Below are 17,668 nucleotides of genomic sequence, written 5' to 3'. Positions count from 1 at the left end.
CCCAGGTGATAAAACCCGAGACCAACTCGATTCAACCTGAAACTGACGAGATCCGAACCGAAAATTTTGACCAGTTCTCCAGGTCAGTTTTGGGTCAAATTTTTATCCACCCACTTCATTCGGGTTAAGTTCAGGTATACAAACCCGACCCGGCCCGACCCATGGACGGCATTAGTTTAAATATTAAGTACCAAATTGACAGGTAATTTATCCCCCAAAAAAAAAAAAAGTATATAACGGCGGAAATATTGGATCTGCCATTCTTACGCTTGTGCACTTGCTATTCTATTTCAATTTTCACTTTCTGCTTCTTTCTTGTTTGTCGATCCAACTTAACTTTCAGTCTCCAACTATGGCTGATGCATTACTTACTGATCTCTTGAAGCGGTTGGGTTCATTTGCAGCCCAGCAGGCTCTACAAGAGCTATAGTTGCTTGTTGGAGTTGATGAAGAAGTCCAAAAGCTTGAAGACAATCTAAAAATTATCGAGGCATTGTTGAACGATGCTGAGGAAAGACAAATGAAGCTGTGTATTGAGAAGCTTTGGTTAGAGCAGCTCCAAGACATATTTTATTGGATGGATGACGTGTTGGACAGTTGGAACACTGCGAGCATCAAATTAAAAATTCAGAAAGAAGAAGAAGAGATCGTCGTTGCCAAATAACAATAAATATAAAAAAATTTAGTTAGCTGTCACGTTTCAAAACAATGTTGAAAACTAGCATCTCGAGTGTCTAAAACTCGAGTTCCAAGATAAAACTCGAGTTTTTAAGTCTCGATTTGTAGGAGGATGGATCTCATGTGGAAAAAAATCCATGTGAAAATCGAGTTTTAAATACTCTATTTCCATTAATTGCAGAAAAATGCCGTTATAGGGCTTTAAAACGCCACTATAGGGCTTAAAAATGCCACTATAGGGCTTAAAAATGCCACTATAAATCTCCCGGATACTTATAGAATTTTTCAAGAAAACACCGCTATAGGGCTTTAAAACGTCACTGTAAGGCTTAAAAACGCCACTATAGGTGAAATTTGTTTTGCATAAAACTTGAGTCTTAAAGACTCGAGATCTATGTGCCATTTTCACATTCACAAAGTGAGCCTTTCGGACTCGAGTTTTAATATGGATCTTGAGTTTCTCGAGACGCTACTTTCCATTATTCTTTTAAAAGTTGCCTAACTTACTACATAGAAAAGCTACACAATGCTAGTTTGCTCATTCCCCCAGGAAGCTGCTGATAGTAAGGCTCTTACCCTAAAGAAGAAGGTATGGTCCTTCTTTCACTCTCCATCATGTTGTTTTCGTCAAGCTGATAACCTTTCTCTGCGTCATGAGATTGGTCACAAGATACAAAAATTGAATCAAACCTTTGATAAGATACTCAAACATAGAGTGGCATTTGGGATTGACTTGAATAGGAAACCTAAAGTAGATGAGAGACCACCAACTACGTCCTTTGTGGATGTGTCTAAAATATTTGGCCGTGATAAGTATAGGGATAGTCTACTGAACAACCTATTAGGCGTGGGTAGTCAAGAAGAAAGCAATCCTCTTGTCATCTCCTTAGTGGGCACAGGGGGTATTGGAAAATCAACTCTCGCCCAATTAGCCTACAATCATCATGAGGTGCAAGCATATTTTCATAAAACAATGTGGGTTTGTGTTTCTGATCCTTTTGATCAGTACAAGGTTGCCAAATCAATCATTCAAGAGCTTGATTCTAAACATGAATCCCTCAAAAATACTACTACTGCATTGAATTCTCTATTGGATATAGTTTTTTATTTGATTAGGGGGAAGAAGTTCTTTCTTGTCTAAGATGATGTGTGGGCTAAAGACTCCACAAAAGAATCTGAAAAGTGGGAGCCTTTCAAAAATACTCTCAAATGTGGTGCCCAAGGTAGTAGAATTCTAGTCACTACACGTGATGAGGAAGTTGCACAAACGATGGGGAGTGCTAAAACCCACATAATCAATTTGGAGGAATTGTGCCCCAATGACTGCTGGTCAATTATCTAAAATATAGCGTTTTTTGATGATAATCATAATCAAGGGCAACATAAGGATCTAGAAGACCTTGGCATACAGCTAGGAAAAAAGTGCAGAGGCTTGCCACTCGCTGCAAAAACTCTAGGTAATCACACGCGTGGCAAGAAAAATAGAGTAGAGTGGGAAATGGCTTTGCAGAGTAGTTTGTGGGAATTAGAAGGTAGTGGAAAAGGTCTTTTGGGGTCATTGATGTTGAGTTATTATGAATTGTCCCCAGCAGAGAAACAATGTCTCTTATATTGTTCTATCTTTCCTAAAGATCATCCCTTCAATAGACTTGAGTTAGTCATCCATTGGATGGCACAAGGATATATTGACTCAAAAGTAGTTGATATGAAAAAGGAAGTCATAGCAGAAGACTACTTTAAAAATTTAGCCATGCGCTCTTTCTTCCAAGATTTTGAGCAAGACGAGAGTGATGGTAGAATCTTAAGGTGCAAAATGCATGATATTTGCATGACTTTGCACAGTCAATGACAAAAGATGTATGCTTCACAATCAACAGTGATGACAAGGTTGAGAAAGACTTTAAAAGGGCTTGCCAGTTGTCATTAGTAGTTAAAGAAACATTCCCTAAGTCTATCTATGATACGAAAAATCTACGCTTTCTCAATTTGGATCTTTTGTCTTCTCAAACTGTCCCACCCAAGTTATTTGAAAATTTCACATGTCTACGGACATTACATTTGAAAGGTGAAACCATTATGAAACTTCCAAATGAGGTGGGAAATTTGATGCATTTAAGATACCTCAAGTTATCTTGTTTTTCTATAACTGAATTGTCAGAAACGATATGTAAGTTTTGTAATTTACAAAGTTTCGATGTTAGTGAGTGTAGTAGACTTCAAAAATTACCAATGGGGATGAGCAAATTAATTAACTTAAGACATGTTAGTCTTCCTAGAGAATCTATTGTATTTCCAAAAGGGATTGGGAAATTGACTTGTATTAGAACATTAAGTGATTTCAACATAGGTGGCAAGGATGATAAAGAAGGATGTAAACTTGGAGAATTAAAAAATTTGAATCAACTTCGAGGGACTTTTCGAATACATGTGTTTAGAAATGTAGATGTAGGTGAGGCTGAGAATGCACAGTTGAAGAGGAAGATGCATCTTTGCAGTTTGGAGCTAGATTTTGGCTTCATAGGTGAAAGAGAAGTGGAAGAGGAAGAAGAAAGAAGAAGAATGAACAATGATGAATTAGTTCTGAATGCCTTAGAGCCACATTCAGATTTGAAATCTTTAACAATTATTTACTACAAGGGCACCAAAGTGTCTCCTAATTTGATGATGTCCTTGACCAGCTTGAAATTGCTTTATCTCAAATATTGCTATAACTTGGAGTATTTGCCTCCTTTGGGTAAGCTTCAGTTCCTCGAATCATTGGTGATTAGGAGAGCAAATAATGTGAAAAGTGTGGGAGATGAATTTCTGGGAATAGAATCCAAAAACAAAAACAATAAAGACATATTCCCAAAGCTAAAATCTCTCGAGTTTAGGGGATTGGACAACTGGGAAGAATGGATTGGGATGGAAGCAAAAAGAGAAGAGGAAGAAAAAAAGATGAAGGTTTTGTTCCTATAAAAATAATGCCACTTCTTGAATCCTTGTCAATTACGGGGTGCTCCAAGCTAAAGTCACTACCGGATTTCCTTCCTACTATTCCATAACATGAATTGCAAATCCGAAGGTGTCCAGTTCTTGAGCAATGTTGCAAACCAATGAAAGGACGGGATTGGCCCAAGATTTCTCACATCCCAAAGTCTGAAAGTTAAATCTCTGTTTGGACACTCCAAGTCTCATCGATTCAAGAGATTTCTCACATCCCTAAAATCATCATTGATAGGTAACTTCTTCTCCTTCATTTTATTCATTCTATTATTTTGCAATTAATTATCCTATTTGTCTGCCCAAAATTCTCTCAAAAAAAAAAAAAAATTAGCATATAATTTAGCTTTAATTTGCAAAGACATTGGTATAGATGTTCTTATTTCTCTGCATGCAGAATCTTTATTTTTTTGTCTATAATTAGCATTAACTGAAATTATTTTTCATCTAATATGTTATTGGTAATATGAACCTTCCTATTTTTCATAATAAAATTCAATCTAAGCTGTTATGGTATTTGCCTAGATTTGATTTTTTGATTCTTTTATGGTTTAATATGTGCAGATTTTCTTCATTTTGGGCTGTAGATTGATCTTACATAAATTGCATGGCTTTCTTTTGTGAATGATGATGCTGCAATAGGAAAGGAAAATAAAGCCTCTTTCATTGATGTTTGGAATGGTTTTAGCTCTTTTTTGCTTGATGTCTTGCCTCTCGCCTCAAAACCTGAAGGAAACACAAACCTCTTTTGCTCTCCAAACTCTCCAGGTTTCTAAAACTAATTAGAAATAATGAAAAATTGGATTGTATTTCTCAAGTAATAAAATATACAAGAGTGCCTTTATATAAGAGAATTATGAGTATACTATAAGTGCAATACAAGTATGTGTGCCATGCAATACAAGTAAAGTGAACCAAAAGCCCAAGGCCTATACATGTTTATTGGAGGATTTTCATTATTTACATGCCCTTGTTCTTTAATGACTTACCTAGAGTTACATCCTGAATCTGAGAAAAAAAAAAGTATTCACACTTCACCCAGCAACTAAAGCAATTCTATATTGTTGTTGAAATTCTTCTTTATTTCCCTTTTCATTTTTGGGTTTAGTCAAAACTTAATGACTTTGTTATGTAACAAAAGTGACAATTATCTTTGGCATAATTGAGAGCTCCACCCTCATATAAACTTTTAGTGGTATAGAAAAGCAGGTAAAACCACAAAAGAGAGAAGCAGATAACTTTCAAAATTATAACAGTGACTTTCTACCTCAGTTTCTTTGTGCCCAACTGCAATTAACTTACAAGATTGTCTATAACAGCTTACTAGTATTCAAATTCTATAACACTTAATGCGCTGCTAGTATTTAACTTCTTTAACACTACATGAGGTTGAACTTGTAGGGAAGGTTTTAATGGAGTAAAGGAGTGAAATTGTCTTGGTTGGTGATTTGACACTTATAAGCCAGCCTACTATTGAGCAGAAACCAGACTGAACCTAGTCCAAAAGGGTTGAGAAAGATGTGTTGGCCAAGGATGACGCAAAAAGTCAGAAACCTCGTTGGCTCTCAATGGTACTATAATGTATGTCCTTTAATATTAAAATCTTTCTGTTTGTAACTTCTTCAACTGTTCTCTTTAAACTTGTTTACTTATATCTGAACAAATGTCAAGAATCCTTAAATGAACATATCTGGCCAATCCAGTGTACTAAGTGGGGCACAACCATCTGGTAGCTAAGAACCTAGGCCAGTTAAAATTCTCAAGAATAGTCTTATATCTTTCCAATTAATGGTCTTATATCTTTCTGACACATTCTCTTCCAATTATTCGTCTTAATCAAATCAGCCAATTTACAATGAGAAGTTAAATTAGCTTCATCCAAATCTTGTGGCTGAAATAGTTTCATGCAGGATTCATAGCAATGTATGCTAATTGTGATGAGGACTTTTGCTTGATTCCTGAGTCACCACTTTACCTTGAAGGAGCTGGTTAAGAATTTGGATATAAGCTCTCCAGGATGTGAGTCTGCGGATATCTCAAAAATGAAGGTATGGATGCTAGGATTTTGCTTTGGTGTCCAATGTGTTGTTTGTCATGCCTGACAATTGTGAGCAGATCACCTTTGAAAGTTAGAAGAGAAATGAAGAGAAAAACTTTGTAATGACTAGAAAGATTCTATATATTGGCTTGAAAGAAGATTACATTGTGTTCATGTATTTATAGGTAAGAGTCTACAACCTAAAAGGAAAGGCCAAACCAATCTCTATAATTGTTTCCCAATTGATACAGATCAAATCTCTAGAATCATGGGAGAGATGAGCTGAGAATCTAATGTTGAAATATGGTGCTGAAATCAAAGGCTAATTAAGGCAGCCAATCAAATTTGAGAATCACTTTACAAGAAAGAACTCGAAGAGGAGTATTTGTTTAGCAACTAATTCTAACTTTAAGGCTTGGCTATAATTTCCTTTGTTATGATTTCAGTCATGGTAAGACAAAAAGTACTTTCAACTGCTTAAGGCACCCTTTCAGTTTGACTAGTAGTAAATCTAATGCACTACAATTTGGTGAATTGGGTGCCACTATCTTCCATTTGGAAACATTTAAGAATCGTCATTCCTTGTACACAATGCAAACGTAAGACCAATTGATTTTACTGAAGGAAAATTATGCTGGAGTTTATGATATATATATATATATATATATATACACATATTTCAGGGAAATGCTGATCACAAACATGAAATTTTTTTCAAGTCATCACAAGTTTTTATGTTTCTCAGGATCACTTCACAGAATTGAAGAAGACGGTTATCTAGTCTTAAATGTTTAGGTTAGTTATTGTCTTATTGAAACTTTATCTTCATATTATTTTTTTCTTTCTATATTTTTTCCTGCAATCTGATAAGCAAAAAATAGGTCTTCTTTTGCTTCTGTTGCAGATCCCATGTACATTATATGTGCTATTCCGAGCAATGCTTTTGAAAATGTGTGTTGCATTCCCTTTGCTCCCAACCATTCATGGCACTATTAAAGGGAAACATACCTTTCCATTTACGCTCAGCATGTTTCGGCGTAAAAATATTTTCAAGAAAATATTTTCACATTTTACAGTAAAACATTTGGTCAAAGATAAAATATTTTTAGTCAAACAATACAACCAAGGCAAACAAGTTTTACACTTGCAATATTGGTAAAACATTTAACATTTGTTGCTCTCTCAGTCCCGATCATCCTCTCTCTCACTCTCACGCCGTCTCAATTTCTCTCCACAACCCAGCCCACCTTCGATCCTTCTCTTCCACCCATTACTGGCTCCACCTTCTCCGGCACAGTCCCTTGGGACTTTGACTCTCGGCATCAATGTTTCCGGCATGGATGTCGAGCATAAGGTTGGTGCATATTGACGAACACTACCCTTTTGCGGTGCAGATCGGTAATAAGGACGGTGGTGGGGTGGGTAGTCGTCAGATCTGAGTGCCGTTGTCTCTCTGTCGGTGGTGGGGTGAGTCGTCGGTGTCGGGTTCTGGTGGGCTGGATTTGGTGTTTTCAGGTTTGGTTTTGAGTTTGGCGGTTGGGTTTTGGTGGCCTTCACGGCTGTGGTTGTGCTGGTTCGTGGGTTTCGATGGTAGCATGGGTTCCGATGTCAATGGTAATGGTGGCCGAATAAGAGTGGGTTTCATTGATCTTTGATTTTGGATTTTTTGTTTTCATTTGGTATTCTCGCTTCCTGTTGGTGGTGGTGGTTGTTGTGGTGTGGGTGGTGGTGTTTAGTCACTGGATTTTGGTGGCAGTGGGGCGGTGGTGGCTGTTTTTTTTCCTCTTTCGGATCTGGATTTTGGGTGGTTGGTGGGGGTGGCTGGTTTGTGCTTACATTTTCAATTGTCTAATCTTGCCAAACACTTGAACATTTTTTCAATGAAAATATTTTATAGTAAATATTCTTATATGTAAAATATTTTATAGCGAAACAAACGGTGCGTTAAGTTCCTTTGTCATTTGAATTTACTTCATATTTTCCTTTGACTCTAAGTGTATATTCAAAATTTCATTAATTGGTAGATGCAGCAGAAAATAAGCTTAATATGGTATGCTGGTTATCTTTAGTTGTTAATCTTATTTGGTGCCTCATGAAAAGAAATCTTGTTAATTGGCCTAACATTAGTACATATTCTTTTTATTTAGAGTTTTTAATGCTTGAAAATTATTAAGAAAGAGAGTGCCCTAAGGCTCCAAAATATATATATATATATATATATATATATATATATATATATATATATATTTTATAATCATTACGTTTGAAAGTTATAGACTTTGGTAGTTGCTAATTATCAAGTTTTAAATCAATATCCGATGTTTATTTCTTATTTCAAAGATTGAAGTGTTCTGTCGAGTATAGGAGGTGACCACCAGGCGAGAAGAAGAAACCACAAATATCTTTGCTTTGTTAATTGGATTAAGAGTTGGATACTCTTCTATAGTGAGGTATATCCAGATATTTCTTCTTAGTCTTCTGTCTATTTTCCTTATCATTTTCTCCATCCATAATATTTTGCGCTGAAGCAAATTTTCACACATGGATGCACATTTGACAAAGGGCCACAAAAGAAACTCTGTTTATCTTTTTGTAATGGTAGGAAGGCAAGTGTATGATGTTTCATTTCTAGAGTAGTCTATATTATATTGTGGCAGATAAAAGGTGAGCTTGGTAATTGACCAATTGTCAATGTATGAATCTTCTAGCTTTAGTTTTTGAGGTTTATCATCTACTTTTCTAATTATCAACATTTAATGTTGTGGATTTAGGAGGTTGAATATGGATAGATTTCTTGTCTTAGTGATTAAAGAGTTCTGTGCCTTGGTAGAGGGGGAAGAGTGGGATGATCCCTGGTTTCTTACCATTGGTTTGATAGTTGTACAAATTTGGAATGAAAATTTGAAAATGGACATACCTGAATTAGAAGTCAATATGGGGGCGGGGGGGTGTTAGATTAAGGCATTGAAGTCAAATTACATTGGTTGAATCTGCGCTCTTCAATTCTAATTCACTCACAAGTACCTTTATATTCTTCTTTTTCTTCTTGTGATGCTGTTACATTTGCTTTATAATCCAAAGTCAGTAACTTCTATTTCCAACCTTTATGGGCACAGGAATGTTTCGATCACATTCAAGAACATCATGCAAAAATGTTCCATTCTCATTTGACCTTGTCCAATCTAAACATTATCATCAGAAGGCTGTTAGTGTACAATTCCAGGTTTCGTTAATAGTCCATCTAGTTTGATAGCATATGAAAAGCAAACTAGATTGTTGTTCAGTAAGTGTAACACCTTTATTTGGCATTCCATCTATGATTTTGAATGCTTGAAACCTCTTTTTTTTTTTTTTTTTTTTTTTTTTAATTTTTTAAGTAACACTTTTTTAGAAGAAAGAGGGAAGCCCTCATAGCTCAAATATATACTTGCTAATAATTTAGTCCTAATGTTATATGGTTAGGTACTTGCTATTTATCAAGTTTCTGAGTCAACATCTTATGCTTGTTTGTTGTCTCAGGGGCCAAATTCTTTCTCAGCATGGAAGAGTGCAAAGGATCGGAACTTGCCGTCAGTAGGGATGAAGATATTATGAATAATTTGGCTTCATTAGTTGGATTAGGTAACAATCGCATAATCCATTTACCTAGAACAACATTATTGGAAGGGAACTGAATTTCTTATTGGTTTATTGTGACTTCTATGCTGTCTCATGTCAATCATGTCTCACTCAAGGAGTTCCCTCAGTTTTTTCCCACCTTAAGATATAGGTAATTACAAAACACAAGACAAACAGAAGTGCTCTATCCCTAATCCTCCCCCCTCCTCTGTCCAAGATAAAATACGTTACTTCTAATTGATGCTTATTATCCAGCCATAAGAAACAATTCCCACTTTACAAGGGAGTTTTGAGGGCGAGCACTTGGACATATGAGCGTGGATTCTGAACATCCAAGGAAGTATGTGTTCCCTTTGTACATTTTAATGTTGCCCCATATTTGTCCTTCAAATTTTGCTCTGATGCCTTGTTAGGTTCTGTATTTGGCATGCTGTTGGTCAGTTTTGTTCTATCTTTCTCTCCATTAATCTGTTGGTTTGATTGTCTCTCATGATTCAGATCACTGACAAGGCTCATTAAGCCAGTAGCACAACCCGTTTTTGAAGTTATTAGCATGGAGAATGGTGTTGTATGCTAGAGTATTATAGTGGCGATGATCTGAAAGATGGCCTCCAATTTCATTCTTCATAGCCTTACTGTCCTCTGTTTTCTCCCTGTCATTATGCTTATATTGAAGGTTTGCATTTTTTTTTCTGTGGACTTGAAGTGTATTGAGCATGCATTTCTGGTGACTGTTAATAAAGTCCTATGTTGTTTAATCATCACATTTTTCTTTTGCAGCCTGATTGCCCACACTATTCGTGGAGTTGATGCACAGTCTGGTATAAATTTTGGGTGCTAATACTTCATACCTTATCTAGTATAGGTAAACTATATATTCTTCTTCTTCTTCTACTTCTTTTCATGAGGTGCTTTTCTGTTTGCCTTTTCACATTATTAAGAAATAGAATGATGTAAATGTGTAACTATCATTACTATGTTTTAAATCATCCTATTAAGTAGTTATCTATGTTTTAAGCCATTTTAGATTTTGGGTAAAGTGTTTATTAATAAATTTCATAATCAACTTTTTCATCTATCTTAATTGCGCAATCCCTTATGGAAAAGTGACTATGCATAATCACTTTAGCTTTTATATATCAGGACACGATAGTTATGTCCTGTTGTGCATGCAATAGTGTAATTGTGGATTAAGAGGTCTAGTCCAACCTTCCTTTTCCATATTGTTTTTCTAATTTGAACTGAATATCAAACTCTTCTTTTTAATCATCTTGCATTGCGGATTTATCTGAATCTCTCCCATTTTGTAAAATTTTGCAAACTATTATTGGTTTGTTTTGGGGCTCAAGTCCAATAATGTTTAATTGCAAAAATGGTATTACATCCAGCATAAAGAAATGTTTACTACAATTTTTGGGATGCAATATTGCTGGTCCTCAAAGTATCATACATTGGGATGCACCAAAAGTGAAAAAGGTGGGAGATGAAATTTTGGGGATAGACATAGAAGAAGAAGAAGAATTAGAATCCAAAAACAAAAACAACATAGATATCATATTCCCAAACCTTTAATCTCTTGAATTTGGGGGTTTGTACAGCTGGGAAGAATGGATTGGGATGGGAGGAAGAAGAGAAGATGAAGAGGAAGAAAAAGATAATACCAATGCTTTTGTTACTAATACTCCAATAATAATAATGCCATGTCTTCATTCCTTGCTAATTCGGTGGTGCAAGAATCTAAAGTCTCTGCCAGACTACCTGCGTAATACTCCATTGAAGTAATTAACGATCGAGAACTATCTAATTCTCAAGCAGCGTTGCGAAAGAGGGATTGGAGATTAGTGGCCTAACATTTCTCACATCCCAAACATCCTAATTCATTTCTGTTATGTGCAAAGAGACGGTCCACTTCCACTTCCAGACATTGATTTAGAGGTACTCTTCTTTTCTTGTAAAAATATCCATCAAATACAAATATTTATGCAAGTTTTTAGTTAAATTCTAGCGCATTCATTTTTCTATATTTATCCCATCAAATTCCAACATCCCTTAATAAATTTTCCCCAAAAGCACAAACAAACTACTGCCACCAAATCATTCTATCTTGTTTTCCCATTAACTGATTTCTTTTTTTGGGTTGAGACCCTTGTTGGTCTAATCTCTCATTGGTATGGGTTCTCATTATATTTTATTTTTCTTGTTCATTTTTGCTATATATGGATGCTAGGATGTAAGTCTTGCTTTGGAGTTAACTGTGTTGTTTGCCATGCCTGGCAATTGTTAGCATCTTAGTTTTGAAATATAGTGAGGAAAGAACTTGGAGAGGATTATTTGTGTAGCGACTAATTCTAACTTTAAGGCCTGCCTATTTCCTTCATTTTGCTTTCTGACATGGTGCTAGAGACGTTAATGTAATTTCAACTGCTTGAGTTGCCCCTTTTCAGTTTAGTAAATGGCAAACATAGCACAAGAACATGACAATTCCTTCATTTTGGAATTGTCAGCCTGTATACAAGATGCAAACTTAAGAACCATTGATTTGGTTATAGGAAAATCATGTGGCAGTTTACATGTTTTTTTTTCCCAGTGAAATCTTTAAGGTCCCTAACACTTCTTTTAGTTGTGTAGCAGATTGAGTTATTTATTGCTTTCTTGATTTGATAAATTACGATTTTGGTCCATTGGGGATAACGTGGTCAGAGCAGGGGTTACACAATGATATAAAAGTTGTTTTTGGGTGCTAAGATTTAAAAATTAAAAAAAGAAAAAGAAAAAGATGTAATGTAAAAATCTCTACACCCATTATCCTGAGCTAAAAATAATATAACAGCACAGCATTGAGAGTAGTTTGTAGAAAATTAGTATTTGATTAAATGTAATATGGTTTATTTAGCAAGTTGGTCTGCTGGAGTGCCTATCAGGAAAGATGTTCAACATGAAGTAAAGGCAGAACCAGCTGTAACCTGAGCAGGATTGTGAAGATGAAAAGTTGGTCAAACGTAGTGAGGTTTATCCATCAAGTTGGCCATCTGGTGTTCCTACTAAGGAAATTGTGGGGTGCATTAGCATTGAGAAAAAGAGCCAGGAATTGTTGTTTGTGTAGATTCATTTTTTTTTTTTCCCATATAAAAGTTCATTCAAGGGAATGGTTTCAGAAAGACATTGTACTTGAGGTCAAAGAAAAACATGATTATTGTAGTGTAATTGAATATGGTTTAGGATCATTTAATATTGTATGGGTCTTTATGGAGTTTCTTTATTTTGGCTATTTAGAATAATGTGACACAGATCTTATGCTTTTCTTTTAGGCATGCATGTGGATTGATGACAATCAAGATAATGAATTTGGGATGGCGGATGAAGAACTAGACAATGATTAGAAGGTTTTTCGTGGAGCTGAACAGAACAAGGCGATTGACAAAAACAGAAGAAGACAGAGACTTTAAAGACGAAGGGTGAGGTGAAATTCCTATTGATTACTTGCATGATCATCATTTTCAATCTGTGTTTATTGCTACTTTGTGCCTATTATTTTTGGTTACCTTTAATATTTCTATCTTGGATCAATTTTTTGAATCCAATTGTGTTTAGATTAATGATTATAGTTGTTAAAACTATATTAACATTTTATTGATTGGTATTATTGAATTTTTGCATGTTTGTTTGTCTGGGATCATGAATTTTAGTTACAAGTAGAGTTTTTATAAATGATGATAGTGAGGGATATAAAGCCTCTGTTATTGAAGTTTGGGGTGACTTTGACTCTCCCTTTTTTAGGATTTACAAGCCTCGCCATACAACAAAAACAAATCATTGAAGAAACAACCAAAAAAAAACAAAAAAAAATTTCGCAATGAAGCTCTTTTTTACATCACATAATTAAGATCAATAATATGGAATGAATTAACATTCTTTTATCAACGGCCACATCATCCACTCATTTTCAACATTCTCTCTCTTATTTTTAATTTTTTTCTTATTAATTTCTCAACTTATTGTTATACCTTTTCTAACTTTTTCCCTCCTTACCTTTTCATCTACCGACTACTATCTACCTTAATACCACTTTTCCACTATCCATTTATCTTCCTTTAATTTTTGTTAGGCAAGTCACAACCAAACAAATACTCCAACCAAGCTAGTTACTATATTAGTACAATTATGAAAAACTATGAAATTAGTACTTGTAAGCTCAGTTGTAGGCAGGTGCTCATCCAAGGCACTGACATTTGTAGGCAGATGTCTCCCAAATTCTTGCACAGTAGTTGTAGTAGTAACACCACCATTAAGCCCAACAACCTAGTGAGAAAAAACATTTATATAAGTGAAGGGGTTGATTGTGTAAACATTAAGCATTTAAACTACTTTCCCGAGTACAGTTAACCATGGATTCAATAGGTAGAAAAATGAAAATATGGGTAAGGATCTCATCAGGTAAAGAGTCCATTCAATTTTTACCTTGTACAATTTTTGCCTTGTATAGATGTAACCAAAAAGATCATAAAATATATGGCCTACCACTATATGCATATGCTTTTTTGATTTTGTGTGTTTTAACACAAAAAAGGATGTTGAAGAAAGGAGTAGTACAAGGGAGATGGTCTGAAAATTTTGTTTCTTGGTAGGTAATCTCATATATTCCTTCATAATGTGTGTGTTTCCACTCATATACTTCAGACATAGTTTTGGAAAATGTTATACATCTATATCTATATATATCTAAAAGCTGAAGCGTAACATTTATTGTTACTACGCTCTTGTTAAGCCACCTCATCCTCCACGTCATTGCCACATCATTATTGTTTTTCATATTTATTTTTTACCTTTAATTCTTTTTGACAATATTAAATATATATATACATTGGCTTTACAAATTCATCTTTGATGGTTTTAACTTTACATATTCACTTATTTTAATTTTGATGTTATAACTAAGTATTGTCTATACATATTCCTCTTAAACAGTTTTAACTTTACATATAATTTTATCCATTTATCTTCCTTTATTTTTACTTTTCTTATTCTCATCCTCCACTATAAATTTGTTACTCTCTTCAATTTTATGCATATTTTTCCTACACAAAAAGGTTATTTCTCGCCCTCTCTCTCTCATTTTTTTTCATTTTTTGATGTATTTTTTTATGAGGTTTGTACTCCCATTGTCTTATTACTGACTAATTTATGTGTTACTTTCATTTTTTTATCATTTTATTTACAACACAAAATAGTTTTAATGTTGTTAACCAAAATAAGGGAAAAATCATATTATATTATGTCCATATTTTGTGTTGTTATCAGGTTTTATTTTATTTGGAAAACAATAGGATAGTTTGGACAATACGACAAAGAACAGTTAATACAGTTGAAGAAGATGGTATTTGTGCAGTTTCCTTTCATTATGTGTAAATATTTTGTTTAACAAATTAGCAGCAAATTGTTATGTCTTTATTATATGATATTTTTAGATGTTTGAGTAATTATTTTAAGCATTTACGAATATTTTGTATTGCTCATATTACTTATCTCATTTTTGTATTCTTTGAGATTTTTAAGAATAAAAGGTTCAATTTTGTGTTTAAAATTATTTATTTATCTATTCATTTTTGATATGTTGGATTAGGTGTTAGATTAGATTATGATAGTATTAACACAATACTTCTTATTTTAGAAGACAATTTCTCTAAATTTCCCCTTTGTACTCTTGGTTACAATCATTATTTATAAAGTTATAACCAACACTTTTTTTCTTGGGAATAATGACATATTCCTATTGTGTCACTTCAAAATCTTATTAAAAATTTTGAACTTGATTATACAATGGATATTTGGCTTGATCAAATCATGTTAGAAATGTTTTACATATTTGGAAGAAGAAATTTGACTTTGACGTGATTTTTATTTTTCCCTTTCTTTTTTTAAATTGTAGTTTTTGTTGATTTTTTTTTATACATTTTTTGGTGTTTTTGATTGTATGGTAGATACAATTGGATTTGAATTTTTCTTTTAAACTATAAATAATAATTTTCAAATTTTATATACTTTTTAATGATACACAAAATGTTATAAATAATTTTTATTAAAAAATTAATATTTTTGCTCCCTTTTGAATTCTTGTGAAAAATTGTATTGTTTTCATTTTGGTACGACAAAAATTATATATATATTACATTTGTGATTGTTTTTGTAATAAATGAAAATATAATTATGAAATACATTACTATTTATTTAATTAGTCCAAAAACTGCAAAAAATAAATTTAATGAGATCATCCTAAAAATATTATCACGTGCAACGTGCGGGTCTACAACTAGTATATTATAAATGCAAAACAATAACAGTACCACGAAAATCAACTAATTTGTGTTGTGTTTGCAGATTGCATATCATGAAATGAAAGTATGCCCAACTCTTTCACTGTCTTCCACTCATCGATAGTGTGACATTAAGATAGTGTGGGCAAATGCATATGCATGTGTCTTATAGATGATTTAAAACCATAGCAGAATATTACTATATATTGCGCACCAAATATTTTCTCTATTTACATACCCAATACAAAAACTATCCAACCAAAATACCCAAAAAAAAAAAAAAAAAATCACTTATAAGGGTTTCAACAGCTTAGGTGGTGGGAGACCAATATGACAGAGGTGGTTGCCCCTCAGACTCCTCTCTCTCTATTACAAATGCTTCGTCAATCTTAGGTCTTTTATTTTGGTTATGGTGAAACAGTTCATTTCATTTAACAATTCACAACATCTTTGTGTCTCTCTATCTTTCCCCAGTGCCTTATCTGGTTAATTATTACTATTAGTCCTTAATTTTATTTATTTTTTCCTTTTCTTTTAATACCAAAACAGTGGGCATGCTAAAAGACATGAAGAAGAGAGAAAGGTGTGGTCTAATTTCAGGCAATTAATGATAGATTAATAAAATAATAGTAAAAATAAGTCGACGTGAACTTTTGGATACAGTAAAAAAACTTAATGACAAGGTTGATTAGTTAGTGGGATTTGCCATGGTGTCTAGGAGGTGACTTTAATATAATACGCTTCCCATTAGATAGATTAGGTGTTGCAAGTTGTACACGAGCTATGTATGGATTTTCTGATTTTATCTTTCTTCATGGGTTGACGGATATACCTATGGAAGGGAGCCTTTACACTTGGTCCAATACTTCTTTCGCTTCTAGAATAGATTAGTTTTTTCTCTCTCTGCTCTTGGCGGATCACTTCACTTTGTTTTCCCAAAAAAGGCTGTTTAGAGTACTTTCAGACCACTTCCCAATTTTGTTGGAGGGGGGGAGTCATCGAAGAGGTAGAACACCTTTTCGTTTTGAAAATATGTGGTTGAGGGTGGAGAATTTTGTTGATAAAGTGCAGGCTTGGTGGGCATCTTATTTATGTCCAAGGAACTCCTTGTTTTATACCAGCTAAAAAATTGACAGCTTTGAAGTTGGATCTAAAAAAGTGGAACGAATCGGAGTTTGGCAATGTCACTTTTAAGAAACAACAACTCTGGAACAAATTGAATGATTTGGATGTTAGAGAGGAGACTTATCCTTTAACGGCTAAGGAAAAGTTAGAACAAGTTAATCTCCATACTGATATTGAAAAGCTCACTCTTTTAGAAGATTTTAGTTGGAGGCAGAACTCTATGGTGCTACACTTGAGGGAGGGTGGTGCCAACACCAAATTTTTTCACAAAATGGCTAATTCTAATCAAGGTTTTAAAAACTGGTATGGAGAAAGAACTGGAAAATGAGCTAATTATCGGTTTTTTGGTCGGACTCGATGGTCAAACTGGTGACGTCATAAATAATTTAATTAAAATATTAAAATAATTTTTATTTAAATTTTGAATTTTAATATTTTATATTAAGAAAATATAAAAAATAAAAATAAAAAGTGTTTTTTTCGATACCACCTTTCTATTCTTGTCTATAATAGTTCACAAGGAATAAACTATTTAGCATTTAAGCTTTAGCTTTTAGTTTGTACAAACAATAGTATAACTTTAACTATTTATTTATTCAAGAAAATAAAAAAATAAAAAAATAAAAAAAATAAAAAAAAAAACCCCAAAGTCAGATGACTTGACTAGTCACTGACTTATTACTCCTTTATAAATCCACTTTCCCACTCCACCCCTCCTAGCCACACATTTACTCTTTCTTTAAAATTTTTTTTTTCCTCTAAAAACACGGTATGCACCTTATAAAGCTAGCACTCCACTGCATACACTCCCCACTTTACTTACCATCAAAATACTATTTTTCAAGTCTTTTGTCCTCCACAAAATCCATATCTCCCCTCTCTCTCTCTCTCTCTCTCTCACAGGAAGTTAGAACTT

General features: G+C 33.9%; 2 protein-coding genes and 1 long non-coding RNA gene across 3 annotated transcripts; all 3 read left to right on the top strand.

Moving 5' to 3' along the window:
* The first annotated feature begins 1,204 nt into the window (after positions 1-1,204).
* On the top strand, positions 1,205-1,819 carry LOC115985753 (putative disease resistance protein RGA3). Its single transcript, XM_031108654.1, has one exon. It carries the CDS (start codon positions 1,205-1,207, stop codon positions 1,817-1,819), a length of 615 nt encoding a protein of 204 aa, XP_030964514.1.
* A 1,088-nt stretch (positions 1,820-2,907) lies between these two features.
* LOC115985751 lies at positions 2,908-3,636 on the top strand. Its single transcript, XM_031108653.1, has one exon. The coding sequence runs from the start codon at positions 2,908-2,910 to the stop codon at positions 3,634-3,636; it is 729 nt and encodes a 242-aa protein (XP_030964513.1).
* Positions 3,637-7,965: 4,329 nt separating this feature from the next.
* LOC115987655 lies at positions 7,966-12,964 on the top strand. Its single transcript, XR_004091169.1, has 7 exons — positions 7,966-8,148; positions 9,218-9,319; positions 9,433-9,656; positions 9,815-9,992; positions 10,097-10,181; positions 10,915-11,251; positions 12,625-12,964. It is a non-coding gene; the product is annotated as an uncharacterized LOC115987655 (long non-coding RNA).
* The last annotated feature ends 4,704 nt before the right edge of the window (positions 12,965-17,668 follow it).

The sequence above is a fragment of the Quercus lobata genome, chromosome 4 (assembly GCF_001633185.2).
Source record: "Quercus lobata isolate SW786 chromosome 4, ValleyOak3.0 Primary Assembly, whole genome shotgun sequence".
In the NCBI taxonomy this organism is placed as follows: domain Eukaryota; kingdom Viridiplantae; phylum Streptophyta; class Magnoliopsida; order Fagales; family Fagaceae; genus Quercus; species Quercus lobata.
Note: the sequence above shows the minus strand (reverse complement) of the source record. Positions and strands in the feature narration are given on the sequence as shown.